This window comes from Camelus dromedarius, chromosome 4 (assembly GCF_036321535.1).
Source record: "Camelus dromedarius isolate mCamDro1 chromosome 4, mCamDro1.pat, whole genome shotgun sequence".
Classification (NCBI taxonomy): Eukaryota; Metazoa; Chordata; class Mammalia; order Artiodactyla; family Camelidae; genus Camelus; species Camelus dromedarius.
The window spans coordinates 75,450,162-75,464,183 of NC_087439.1; the positions used below are offsets into that span (position 1 = coordinate 75,450,162).

General features: G+C 36.7%; 1 protein-coding gene across 2 annotated transcripts in view; it reads left to right on the forward strand.

Moving 5' to 3' along the window:
- The window catches only part of DNAH7 (dynein axonemal heavy chain 7), a 220,400-nt gene that overhangs the window by 54,017 nt on the left and 152,361 nt on the right, over nucleotides 1-14,022 (forward strand). For both annotated transcript variants that reach the window (XM_064485137.1, XM_010979732.3), the window contains exons 13-19: nucleotides 143-415; nucleotides 1,142-1,269; nucleotides 3,570-3,648; nucleotides 7,007-7,231; nucleotides 9,367-9,513; nucleotides 10,958-11,643; nucleotides 13,634-13,820. In XM_064485137.1, coding sequence (XP_064341207.1) covers nucleotides 143-415; nucleotides 1,142-1,269; nucleotides 3,570-3,648; nucleotides 7,007-7,231; nucleotides 9,367-9,513; nucleotides 10,958-11,643; nucleotides 13,634-13,820 — 1,725 coding nt within the window. The remainder of the gene's footprint in view (nucleotides 1-142; nucleotides 416-1,141; nucleotides 1,270-3,569; nucleotides 3,649-7,006; nucleotides 7,232-9,366; nucleotides 9,514-10,957; nucleotides 11,644-13,633; nucleotides 13,821-14,022) is intronic.

Consider the following 14,022-nt stretch of genomic DNA (forward strand, 5'->3'; position numbering starts at 1 on the left):
TCTATAGAGGTTAGAGAACCCAAAATACCTTGTTAATTTAAAAAAAAAAAAAGACAATATGGTAAGATAGGCATTTTTACAAAGCTAAGTGTTTATGGGAGGTATTTTAAATAACTCCTCATGTATTTATCCCTTTGTTTAGGAAAGTAAGTCTAAACCAACAACCTTGAAGCCAATAATTCTGAAAGAAATTGTCGATGCCCACAAAGAAAAGATTAAGGAAGTGGTCATGCGGGAGAGCGTGGCACCTACCGAGCACCTCAGGCTCTATGACAAGTACGAGTTTTTAATTTCCAGAAAAGCTGAGCAAGACGCCGATGCTTTCCTTGCAGAAGATCATCATTATAAGAGAATAATAGAAGAAATTCGCAAATACCAAAAACTAATGGAGGAAATACAATACACATCTAGAAAGGTAAACGACCCGTTTGTACAGCTGTCCTTTGGACCTAACGGTCATTTCCCAGTTTTACTAGGATGCATTTTTAGACCATACAGTGAAAGGATCAGACCATTATTCTCGATGGAAAACTGTTTATTGGGCCCTTCTGTGTTCAGGGCTTTGTGGTAAACCCTGGGTATCCGGAGGGAGACAAAACACATGGTTCTTGTGCTCATGTTGCTGAAAGACTACACTTCAAGCCCGAGTTTTACTTTATTTAACTTGATCACTCAAAAATATATCAAGAACTAATTTTTTTTTGCTTTGATGTTTATGAATCCTTTGGGAACATATAATTATACGAAAATGTGTTTACTTCTGTTTAGTAGGAGACTGGTAATTAAAATTTTCTTCTTTTGTCCTTTTCTATATTTTCCAAAATTACTACCAGGGACATGCGTTTTCTTTTTTGTATGGAGCAAATGTAACACTATCTTTGTAGCAGTTCTCTAAAGTTTTCATATCCCTTATTTTCCTGAAATAGAATTGGCTTCCAAGATGCACTCTTCAAGATTTACCTGGAAGATAGTTGTAAAATACAATTATTTAGGAAACCCTGCCTGCATCATATTAAAAAACAAACAAACTCAATTGTATTAGATCACACACAAAAAAATCAATATCATGAAAAAAGGCAAAATTGTGGAAATCTTTTATGTCACTTCATGTTTATTAAACTTTTAATACCTAACATTGCAGACTGTCCGTTTAGGAATGTTTGAAATGCGCTGTGAGGAATTAATCAGAGCTCTAGTGAAACGAGCAGATGTTATCTGTGGAAAACTTATTGCTAAAATGTCCAAAGATCATCAGGAAATAAACACAAGGTATTTACATGATATTGATTATATTTTTATTTTTCGAGGGGAGGATGTTAGACAGACTCAACTGTCACCCAGCTAAAGTCATGGATTAGATCAATGTCATAAGTGATCTAAAAGAAAAGATAATGCCAAACTTATTTTTACCTGGCTTTAAGTGTTATTTTATGATTTTTAGTAATTTTTTCACCACGAATGTGCTTCCCCAATTGTCTAATTTAGGTGGTATTAGAATGTGTTTGCATTTCTTTTGTACAAGTCAGGTGGACATTATCTAACTTCAGATTTTTAATCTTTTGTGTAATCAGTACACAAAGTGGGTTTTCAAGGTGGACGTACCCAGTAGTTGTCATGGGTCCTAAGGGATCCCCTTCATTTTACCGTAATTACTCTTCAAAACCATGGTAACGTGTTACCTTAACTACAAGCTTATTTGCTGGCCAACCTGGAGATTTTTAGGAAAACTGGTTCATGTTAAGTAAACTCACAGAATGCTGCTGTATTAAGCAGAACTCCTCTTTATGTAAAACAAGAAGTGTAATTAGTCTTCTAACTCTGGTATCAGTGTTGCTCCTGGAATCTCTTTTACTGGCATCAGTTACATGGAATAAAACCCCCAAGTAATCAGAATATTTTTGTAGTTATGCTGTTAGAGAAATAATACATCATTAAAAAGAATATTTTAAAATACTAATATTTCAGGCTATATAGAAGCCTGGAGGAAGCTTCATTTACCTGCCGTATGTCAGGCACAGCACTAGGGACTTGGACTAAACATGAGCAAAACTGCTGAAGGAATTTACAATGTAAAAGGGGAAATAGACATACAATCCAGTAAATTCCAATAGGGTGTGGTAAGTACTGTACTGAACCACAAAAGTAGAAGAGTAGAGAAGGAAATGATTTTCTTTCAGGGTGAAGGTTGGAGGAGGGGGGAAAATCAGGAAAGGCTGCAGAGAGGAAGTGATATGTGAATTCATTTAGAAGGATGAGTAGGAGTTTGCCAGGTGAAAGAATTCCAGGCAGAGAAAATTATATGTAGAAGGAAGTGCGGTGTGAAAATTGCATGGTGTATTCCAAGAACCAGGAGTGGTTTGCGTTGCTTTCACAGGGGCTGTGAGGGGGAGAGGCTGAAGAGGGAGGTATCACGTGAAAAGGGTTAGGACTTGGGTAGCTTATCTAAGAACCAGGACCATGTATTCAGCTTAAAGAACTCTTTCCTCTAAAAGTACTGGAGGAATAGTGACAATGTCTTTTACTGACTCTGCTTCATGCTGAGTAAGTTATTCAGGTTAATTTCATCGCTGTTTCCCTGCCTCTTGACTGCCCTCTGAGCTCATGCTGGTCCTACTTTTTCCCCCTTTTCTCCTAATTATGCCTCTCACCAGACTCAGCGGAGGTATAGAGGACACATCAGGTTGTTACAGGAACCATTAGATATGAATGCCCTCAACTTCCTGCCCTTACATGTCTCAGTTCACCTCTCCACGAACCCCTTCGTAACTGTCTCCCACATTCTCAGAGGGAAAGAGTCTGTCAACCATTCAAAGTTCTTCTCTCCTCCTATGAGTTCAACTTCATTGCCTCCCATCCCTCTGGCCCTGGTGCCACCAGTCGTCTTCTCTGGATCGCATTATAAATCTCTCCTTCGCTGTTGATTCTGCCTCTGAAATTGACACACATGTTCAAAACCCGCTTCCATCACTCAACCCTCCACTTCGACATCATCACCATCTAGTCCCCCCTCCTTCATCTCTCAGCCAGTCAGTCTTCTTGAAGATATTTCTCCACGTGTCATCTGAACTTCCTTAGCTCTCACTACGTTTTTTTTTAAAATCTCATAGCAAGTTTGTTGTTTCTATTGCCCACAACCCAAATCAATAGGAAATATTTGCATATTACCAGAAGTTTCTGAGCACACAGGCCCGCTTTGACTGTGTCCTCCAAGTAGACTACCTTTGTGTGCCTTCCCAACTAAACCTCTGGTACAGCCCTTAAAACTCTAGGTTGGAAACCATTTGTTTATGGTCCTGTCTTCCACACTGGGTGGTGAACTGCTGGAGGACCATTGTTGCATCTTACCCATTTCTGTATCTCTGTCACTTAATATTGTAGTTAGGAATGTAACAGATGCTCATGAAATGTGTATTGAATGAATAAAATGCAATTTTGCTTTTAATTAATTAGATGTCATAGAGGTAAGATAATCTTTATTTTTCATGGAATGGAACATTTAAATAGTATACAAGAATATTTTTAGAAATAAGATTTAATTATTTAAGATTGATTTTTATCTGGTGTTTCAGATTATGTGAGGAATTTGAGAAGATAGCTGAAAAAGCTCTTAGCACTCCTCCAAATACAGCAGAACTAATGGAAATGAAGGTATTGTTTAGAAACTCTTTTATAGTCATGTGTATATAAGTAAATGGTTTTTCTCTTTTCCTTTTAGCTTTTAGAATTATTGACATGATAATACAATAACAAATCACTCCAAAAGTTAAAACAGAGGCTTAGCAGTAATAAGATACATATACATACTTAGCTCATGAGTCTGAAGTTTGGTGATTTAAGCCGGGCATTCCTAGATGGTTCTTCTGGTCTCTGTTGGGTGACTCACTCAGTTGGGTCGACTAGTTCTCAGCTGGGTTGACTAGTGTAATTATCTTCAGCAGCTTCAGTCTGCTCCCATGTTCAAACTCCAGCAGGCTCACCTGAGCATGTTTTCACAGCATGTATAGAGGTACAAAAACAAGCCCAATTGCACAGATGCTTTTCAAGTTTCTGCTTGTGTCACAGTAGCTAATAGCCTATTGACCAGAGCAAGTCACATGGCCACAGAGTCCATGAGAGGACACTACAGGATAGACACTGGGAGAGGTGAAATGTTGGTTTTATTAATGTAATGGTCTACAAGGATATTGCTGAGGGCACTACTAATCATTGTTACCATGCTAACAGGCGTAAACTGGGACTGTCTTGGGCAACTTGAGATACGTGGTCCTCTTTCATTTTTTTAATTAGCAAATATTTAATCCTTAAGTAACATTTTACTTTGTTTTCTGTAGGCTGTCTTTTGTTGCATGTTAATTTTCTGTGGTAGGTTGCTGAAATATGTTTTGAGCACAGGACTTAGAGTACTGAGGATACTCAGTAAGTCTCACATCATTTTTCTTGTTACTTCTGTGTTCAAAGTCTACCTGATGGTGAATAAAACAATATGAGACACCTAGTTAATCATCATTTTATTTTGTTTCTTTTCCATTCTTACAACATTAAGCTTTGGCAGTATTTTTTTTTCTCTTTTCTAGCATTCCCAAGATCCAAAATAGAACCCTTGTCTAGAATTTCTAGATTTTAAAATATTTAAGCAAACCCAGCAAAACATGTGAAATCATTCAAAACTTTGTTTGGGTAGGAAATTACAAAAGGAGTTCAAATGTTCATGTACATTAAATTATTCACTTAAAGAAAAATTTGCTAAAATCATTAGAACCAACTTTTACATGTCAGCCTCTAAAAGAGTTCTATTTATGTTACAGTATTTGTCCTTCAGTTGGGGTTCTTAGCACATGAATTTATGTGTGTGTGTATCAAATACAAATATACCTATGTATATCCTTTTTAGGATCTTTGGATATTTTATGTTAGTTGTTGTAGGGCATCAAGTGATACTTTGATTAAGGATGATTATAAAGGCAGCTGGAGAGTCCCATAACTATAAATGTCTTTGGAAAAAAATGCAATCGAGTCTGAGGAGTGTCATTTATTCACCCTGTAGCCACAGCCATCACTGGAAATGTTCAGGAATTCGGAGTTTTTTAGTGTGAATTTCAGTTGTTCATAGCAACCTTTAACAGAATTAGCAAATAGGATTCCTCACTGGTATTTAAAGTATTTCTGTATCTTGAAAAAGTTTATTCCTGTCAGGGCATGAACATCTTCTGAGTTTATTCACTGTAGAAGTCAGTCATTTATTATCAAGAAGGGAAATAAAAATACAGTTGTTTGACTACGTAGAAAGTTGATTATCCAAATTACAAAAATGTATTTTCAATTAGACCTTTGGATTTGCAGCATAAAAACATTTAGTCTAGCTAGAATGACCTACCAATGAAAGATTTCAAGGCAATGTCTTTTTTTAAAAACTACAAAACTGAAAACTTAAGCAACATGAAATTGTACAAAGTAAAAGTTCCTCTTCCATAATTCCTTTCTTCACGGGGGGGGGGGGGAGAAAATGGTTCTTTCAAAACACACGTGCGAGCGCGCGTACACACACACACACACACACACACACACACACACACACAGAGCGCTGGAGAGAGTCATGAAAAGAGAGAGCCAGAGACAGATGGGGATTAGAGAGTTAAAAGAGCTTTAAAAGCATTTTTAAAAAAGAAGCACTTACTTTGTAGACAGGGAGGTGGGTATTACATAGGGAAGGTAAACATAGGGAGTTATAAGTAACAGTTTCCTCAGTTTTCAGGAGGATAGCAGGTTTCCCTCAGCATTTATATCATTAAGAGGTTTAAATAAATAAATATGTTTCAGAAGGGCCTTGAGAGAGCTACATGTATGTACGGACACATGGACACCTGCACATGCACACACGTGTGCCCACACGCACCACTCACACACACACACAGATTTGAAAAAACAGAATCATTACTCTGCAAATTACTTTATTCACTTCACAATATACACTCTCTGTGCTTCTACTGGGTAAATAGGGCTCAAGATCGATAGCCAATTACTCCTGCATGATTTATTAAATGTCCTGCCATTTTCCTCCTGATTTGAAATGCCTCTTTTCAACACTAAATTTCCATGTGTACTTGCATCTATTTCTGAACTCTCTGTTCTGTTCTATCCTCTACTCCTGAGCCAGAACAAGAACTGTTTAAATTACTTCATCTGTGTAGTTAATTTTGACATTCGGCAGGGCTTGTCTCTTAGCATTTTCCTTTTTTCATGATTATCTTTAATACTTGTGAGTATTTACCATTTCAGAGACTTTCAAGGGTTATAGCAGATTCAATTTTTTAAATGCCATTAAAAATAAGAAATAAAATGCCACTGCAGTTTTGATTGAAATTGCACTGACTTTATCATTTGATTGGATGAGCATTTACATCTTTATGATGTTATGTCTTAACATATGTTTCTGTATTTATTCAGTACTTTTAAAATGCCCTTTCATACTACAGTCTTCCTCATACAGATTTAGCACATTTCTTCTTAAATTTGTCTAGAGTCATATTTTAGTTCTTGTAACTAAGGAAAGTGTCGCAGCATTGGTATCTGTTGCAAATTCACAAGTTTACGTTTGTTATGGTGGTTATTTGATTAATTGTTTCCCCCTCCACCTTCCACACTAAACTAGAAATTCTGAGGGCAAAGCCCAGGTCTATTTTTGTCACACTGAATGGCCTGCGCCTGGCACAGTGTCAGGCAGATGCCCCCAAAACCGTTCTGAAAGAATAAATGACGTCATTCAGCATCTGCTGCTTATCTTCCAGAAAACCATAGCATTCTTTGGTTTTCCAGTGCTTTTTACATGTTGTTTAGTATTTCTGTTTTTTCCCTCTGCTCTTTTAGTAAAGGTGTCTGGGATGGATGAGAAGTCGACTGTGCTGCTGAACCAAAAGTCTATACACATTTATGCGGTATATTCTCATAGGCTGTTTTCTGACATGAGCTGTTCATTAAGATGCCGTCTGTAATTTCCGTTTTCCCTCAGGCTCATATTCAGAAAGTAGAGACAGTTGATCTGATTGAACTGGGACAGAGACTGGTGGATTCTAAAAACTGCCTTGCCTTCCTCATTGAGTGCACCAACTTGTCCCCGGCAGACATCAGGCTGAATAACAGTGTTTTCCAGTGGTACGGAAGACTGGATGAAATTTTTGATGAACACAGGAAAATCATTAAAGAGAAAACAGAACAATATCAAGAAGGTCTTAAGGTTGGCATCATGGAGATTTTAAATTATCTTCATTTTCTGGAGATATTTAAGTATTTAACTTCTTACAGAGCACTGTCAGCTCCTGTATTCACAGATCATATATTTTTAGCTTTCTCCTCCCATCAGTCTAATTAGAAGATGGTACACTTAGGGGATCGATGTGGCATCATTTCTTGATTTTTCAAGGGAGGAGACATCTGAGTATACTGCCCACAAATGACCGTTAATAGAGTATTTATAACAGGTTTACAGTTCTCTACAAGTTATTTTATTTTTATTGTTGAAGGTCAAAGCTCCCTTGGTGAAGTGTGCCTTCACACCTCATAATCACTTATAGTCATCTAAATACTCTGCCCAGACCATCACCCTCATAGTCAGTAACTCGAACCTTTTCTGGGTGTGTGCTTACAGGTAAGGTGGTTTGTGATTTCCCCATCTACCTGTCCTGCCTCATCTCCTCCCACTCCGCTGCTCCTCACTCTTGACTTTTCAGTAACCCTGAACCATCTAGTCTCCGCCCTCCTCCATCTCTCACGTCTGCTCAGTTCCCTCCATTGTCTCTGGAGTGCACCGCCAACCACACACTTACCTGGCTGGCTGTCTAGCAAAGTCAGTGGACCTTCTGAAAAGCCCTTTCAGACCTCAGTGTGGCTTCTCTCTGCTCCCGTGGCTCTTTTAACACCAATTCTCCACTGGGCGGATTATCTAATTATTAGGCTGTTATTTTCAGGTCTGTCTCTCCATTAGTTGGTCAGGTCCTTGACAGCAGGGCTATTTCATTTTTACCTTTTCTCCATTTCCATCCTGCTGGCTGGCACAGTGCCTGAGACATGGGAATGCCACGAGCACTTCATAGCTGTTATCTGAATAAGTGGTACAGGGTTTTCAGTCTCATTTTACGGATGAAGCGACTAGGTTCCCAGGTGAAGGTGAAGAGGCTTGTTTAAGTTCAGCCACTAGAGCTGTTCTTTGATAGCAAGCCTCACATCTTCTACAATGACAGCAAATATAATTAATTGGCAGAATATGTTGTTTGGAGAACAAATTATAGACTTTTTAAAAGCCTTCATTTTAAACAGAAATCTATATTTCTGTTTTACATTTAGGCCATTTCGGAATTTTTAAAAATTTATAGAAGACATTGTGACTATTTGATGCTTATGCTACAATATAATACTCTTAGAAAATTGCTAGGTGGCCCCAAATTACCTATCCTTTGTTGTAATGTACACCATTCCACAAACTACACATAATTTTAATGAATTTTTCCTCTCATTTTCCTTCCCCAGTGGGCCAGAGCAATAAATTGGCCAGGAAACTAAAGAGGACAGAAATCAACCTAGATAATCTATAATATATAAAATCTATTTTTAAATAACCTAGATTTAACTTTTTAATATTTTATTGAGCTGTTTTTTAAAGAACCATTTAATTTAGAATGCCTGACCAATGACAATTTTTTAAGAAGTCTTTCTTTAAAAAAAACCAAAAAAATCCAAAAGCACAAACACACCTGTTTTATACTGCAGGAGTAGTTTTTGGCCTTTTAAATCTGTATTTATTTACCTTACTCAGTTCTTGTGAAGAGAGCCCCAGAAGACAAGAAAAATAACTATGGAATGCTTTGTTTTACTATTGTAATTAAAGAGATACCTGAACATCAGAATGCAATTAAAGAAATCCACTTTTCGCCATTTGTTTGTAAAAAATGTTTTGGATACTTTTACAAGTCTTAAAAAATTGGAGTTCACTTTTAGCTTTATACTTGATTATTATGAGTCTTTTTTCAAGTGCTTTTATTTCATCAGCATATGAAAGAATACCATCGCTTAACACATTCTTGTTCATTTTTTTTTTTATTAGTTAAAACTACAAAGATAGTACGAGGGTAAACTTTCTCTAATTTATGAATGACAGGAATCTTAATCCATTCATTTTAAATCTCAGCTCTTAAAAATTCTGCATATTTTGGATCCCAGTCGTCTTCCAGATCATCCCTTTCTTTATATTTTGCCAGTGACAAAATACAACAGTAATACTAATGCTGATAATTCTTACAAATATTAAAATTTTCTCTGGACACTTAGGGGTTTTTACTCTTAAGAATAGTAACAACAAATAATTGTTTTTACTAGTTGCGGTGTGAACGGTTTGTGGAGGAGTTGGAAAGTTATGCTAAACAGTCAGAAGAATTTTACTCATTTGGAGATCTTCAGGATGTTCAGCGATACCTGAAAAAAGCTCAAACACTGAATGGAAAGTTGGATTTAGCAGCAGACAAGGTACAGTTTAAAAATTCTGAAGAAGATGAATTAGTTCAACAGAAAGGGCATTGACTTTGTATTGTGTATTCACCTTTAAGAAATAGATTCAAATAAGAGTTTAACTACATCTAATGAGAGAATAATATAAATGGTGCATGTAGATTTTACAGATGTGCTTCTGGGAGGAGCAGCCTTGCTGATTTCTGTTGGTAGCAATAACCTTTCAGCAGCCTTCATCCTTTATTTTGAAGATAGTTATTATCTCCAACTGCTTTTCAACTTTTGTTTTGTGTCACTAAATCATTTACATTATTCAATAGCACCTGGTTACAGTTTAGTTTTCCCACCTTCATAGAGGCCAGCTTAGATTTGGTGGCTGTGTTTTTAAACTCAGCCCATTAGTCTCTCCCATCTAGCCACGTTGTTCCCAGTACCGCTATCTCAGAAATCAGCTTTCTCACTCAAAGAAACTGGACAGGGAAAAGGCATACCCTTTGCCATGGAAGATGTTTGAAATTTTTCATCGCACTTCTGATAAAAAGGGGAAATACAAAAACAGATCACATTAAGATGCTCTACCATTTTTCATATGTTGCAAGATTTTAATGTCTTAGTTAAATTAATTAGTTTAGAATGATCACAAATACGTGAGAAAAGAGAAATTGTAGATTTTTTTAAAGCTGATGTCACTGAAATTCTAAGTAACCTGAGAAATTTGTCTGTCTGGCTCCTGGGCACCACCCACATCCTCACAACTTCACTACTAAACTAAGAGGAAATGAACACTTTCCTTGCCTCCCTTATCCCCCTTACCTTCGAGACTCAGCCCTGGTTGCAACTTCCCCTACAGAAGCGTATGTGATTGCACCATTGCACAGGCTCTCTTGTCTCTGAGTGATGGCATTTTTTTTAAATATACTATTCATTTTATATTAAATGGCTACTGCTCTAAGGCATCTCTGCTATTGCCTTATATTATTATACAATTGATACTTAACTCCTCAGCTAGATTACTAACTCCTTGGAATTGGTACTTTGCAATAAATTCTCTTCTACTTTCCACAGTACCTAACACAATGATATGTTTGTTAAAAGTACTTAAGTTCTTGTTAATTAATAAATGAAGCTATATCCTTACTATATCTGGGTAGGCAGGGACTGAAAACTGGACTGTAAGGTCTTTCACACCAGGAAATGAAAACTGTAACAAAAATAAAGAAGAACAACAAAAACAAAACAAAAAATAAAAGAAGAAATAGGAAAAAGAGATTACGGCTCAGTTTTTCTAGATGATGGCCTAATTCAAATTTTTTTTTGAAATTTAAGGGTTTAAACTTTTAATTTAGGGTTTAACGAGAGATTTGGGGGGATCACAGTTGATATAAATGATATAAATATTTTTAAAAACAATTTTGAATCTCATTCACTTTCAGAATAATGTATTTAATACCTGTCCTTCCAGATTGAGCAGTTTAATGCTGAAGAGGAGGCATTTGGTTGGCTACCATCAATATATCCTCAACGTAAAAAAATCCAAGATGGTTTGAACCCTTATCTTCGTCTCTATGAAACAGCTATAGAATTTAGCACCAAATATAGAGCCTGGACAGAAGGACCATATAACAAGGTGAATCCAGACCAAGTAGAAGCTGATGTTGGAAATTACTGGAGAGGACTATATAAGCTGGAGAAAACCTTCCATGATTCTCCAAATGCATTGGCAATGACAAAAAAAGTAAGAGCCAAGGTGGAAGATTTCAAGCAGCACATTCCTCTCATTCAAGTGATCTGTAACCCTGGTTTGCGCCCCAGGCACTGGGAAGTCATGTCCAACATTGTTGGTTACCCCCTGCAGCCGGCAGAGGACTCCACCATCTTCTCTTTTTTAGACATGAATCTGGAACCATACCTAGATAGGTTTGAAGGTATTAGTGAAGCAGCTAGCAAAGAATATTCTCTCGAAAAGTCCATGGAGAAGATGATTAATGAATGGGATGCAATGGAATTTGTCATTCTTCCTTATAGAGAAAGTGGGACATTTATTTTGTCATCAGTTGATGAAATTCAGATGTTGTTGGACGACCACATCATTAAGACACAAACTATGCGAGGATCTCCTTTCATTAAGCCTTATGAGAAACAAATGAGGTAAAATGATGATAATGTTTATGTTACCAAAATCGTCACTTGTATGTTTTATATATATGTATATTCTTTTTGAAAATTGATTCTATATTTTATATAAATGTAAAACTATATTAAATAGTTAATTATAAGGAATGATAACCTTTATTGCTTTTGGAAGAGTCCTGGTTCTTTTGCTATCATCTATATTCATAGCAAAGGTAGTAGACAGCCAGCCTCCAGATATTCATTTTTATTGCCCACAATATATTTGGGGGCAATTATATTTGATTTTCGAAAATAATCTCATGCATATTACATAGTTTAGAGAACATACAAACTATAAAGTTGAAGATAGTCATGTAATTTTCCAAACATATCAGTTAGTTTGTTGTAGATGATCCCTGAAAGTCTGCTGTAATTTCCACTCATATGCGTGAAGGATGGCTGGATAAGCACAAAAGAATGAAGCTGTGATTCTAGTCTGGAATTTAAAGCATCTGACACAGCCAATTAAATCTGACCCTTATCCTGTCTGTCAATTTTTTTTAATTCTTGTTATTTGTATTGCAGTTTATATTTTACCTTTAAAAAAGGGGATAGGAGGGGTAAATCCAAATTGGACTGCCGTCTTCCATGTGAATTTGCATGGCGAAGGAAAGCTACCTGCTCAGTAGTACCAGCCTCTGGTGGTGGCTGTAGCTGCTGTTGCTGTTGGCTCAGTCTCGGCCTCCTGCCCAGCGTGCTGCACTGTGCTCATCAAGAGTAAATTTTGAACTACTCTGAAAGTGGTATATCTAGATTCTATATTTTAGAACTGTGCATGAGATCATGAGCTAGTGAGAAATTTTTTGCATGAATCAGGGATTAGATGGAGAAAGAGGGAAGAGTACCAGAAGAAAGCAGAGGCATTCATTTCCTGGTATGAAAGACCTTAAACACATTTATTGATGAACATTAAAAGGAAGGCATTTAAAAATCCCTGGTAGCTTTTAGAACTCTTACATTTCTTGGTTTTAACAATCTAAAACTATACAGATCACCACTTATAAATGATGAATAATGCGTTAACCTACACATAAAGCCATCTCATCTCTAAGTTTTGTTTCCATTAACCAATCATTTTTCTTTACAGCTGTCTGATCTCTTACAGCATAGTGGCTACATCTGTCTGGGCTCTAATCTGGCTCTGTTGTTTACTAGCTGAGTGAACTTGAACCTGGCACTGCCTCTGTGGACCTTAATCTCCCTGTTAGTAGATAGATGTCACGCTCTGGACCCTGTCTCCTAGGGTTGTTGTGAGGGTAGAGCAAATACATACAAAGACCTTAGGACTGTGCTTGTAAAATTGTTAGTTTATGCTGTAATTATAATATTTATTCTTGATGAAATCAAGTCATCATTTTTGCCCTCCATATTTGCAAATGAACTGATAATTTATTGTATATTCAAAAAAAATCTTCCTTCTCCTGAATGCCACACTAATAGATTTAAGATTATGTAGTTTTTTAAAATGCCAGTTATACCTTATTAATTGAAATATTTTATTTTGGAAATAAAGCCTTTGTGGGCCCAATTGAAAAAAAGAGAGAGGGAAAAAAGAATGTTTTAAAGAAAATTAATCTTGGATGTAACTACCTTTCTTAAAAGTTCCTTAAGAGTACCCTTCCTGAGAACACCATTACTATCTCCAAAATCTCATTTCTCAATTTGTATCCTCTGGCCATGAAACTGGATTGCAGGAAGGTCTATCAATATGCCATATACAGAAACCAGCCTATTTGTAGATGGGTATATCTTCACATGTACATCTGTATAAGCATAAATGTTGACGCTATTACTTAGATTTTGTAGAATAAATCTAGTGATTTATCTTTGATTGTAAGTAGGTGGATGGAAATTGGAATAACAACGTTGCATCCAAGATTGGCAGTCTAGTCATGGTTTTGAGTTGTGTCATCTGAAACACTTCTTGGTTTACTGTTGATAAGAGCCACTGTGTTTTGCTTCTCAGGGACTGGGAGGGCAAACTCCTGCTGCTTCAGGAGATTCTGGATGAATGGCTCAAGGTCCAAGCCACGTGGCTGTATTTGGAGCCCATTTTCAGTTCTCCGGACATTATGTCTCAAATGCCCGAGGAAGGCAGGCGATTTTCAAACGTGGATAAAACATGGAGAGATATAATGAAAAATGTCATACAAGTAGGTAAAAATCTCTTGAGACTATGATTCTTTTGTTGAAGTGACATGATTTTTGTCTTCAAAACAATCCAAATAAGCCAGTGTCTTTTTCCCACATAGGCTCCCTTTTCAGATGTTATTTTAGAATCCCAGGAGCAAGAAACATCAAAAGGGAAATAGATATTTTGTTTTGATTACTTCTTGAGTTCCAAACTGAATAGGT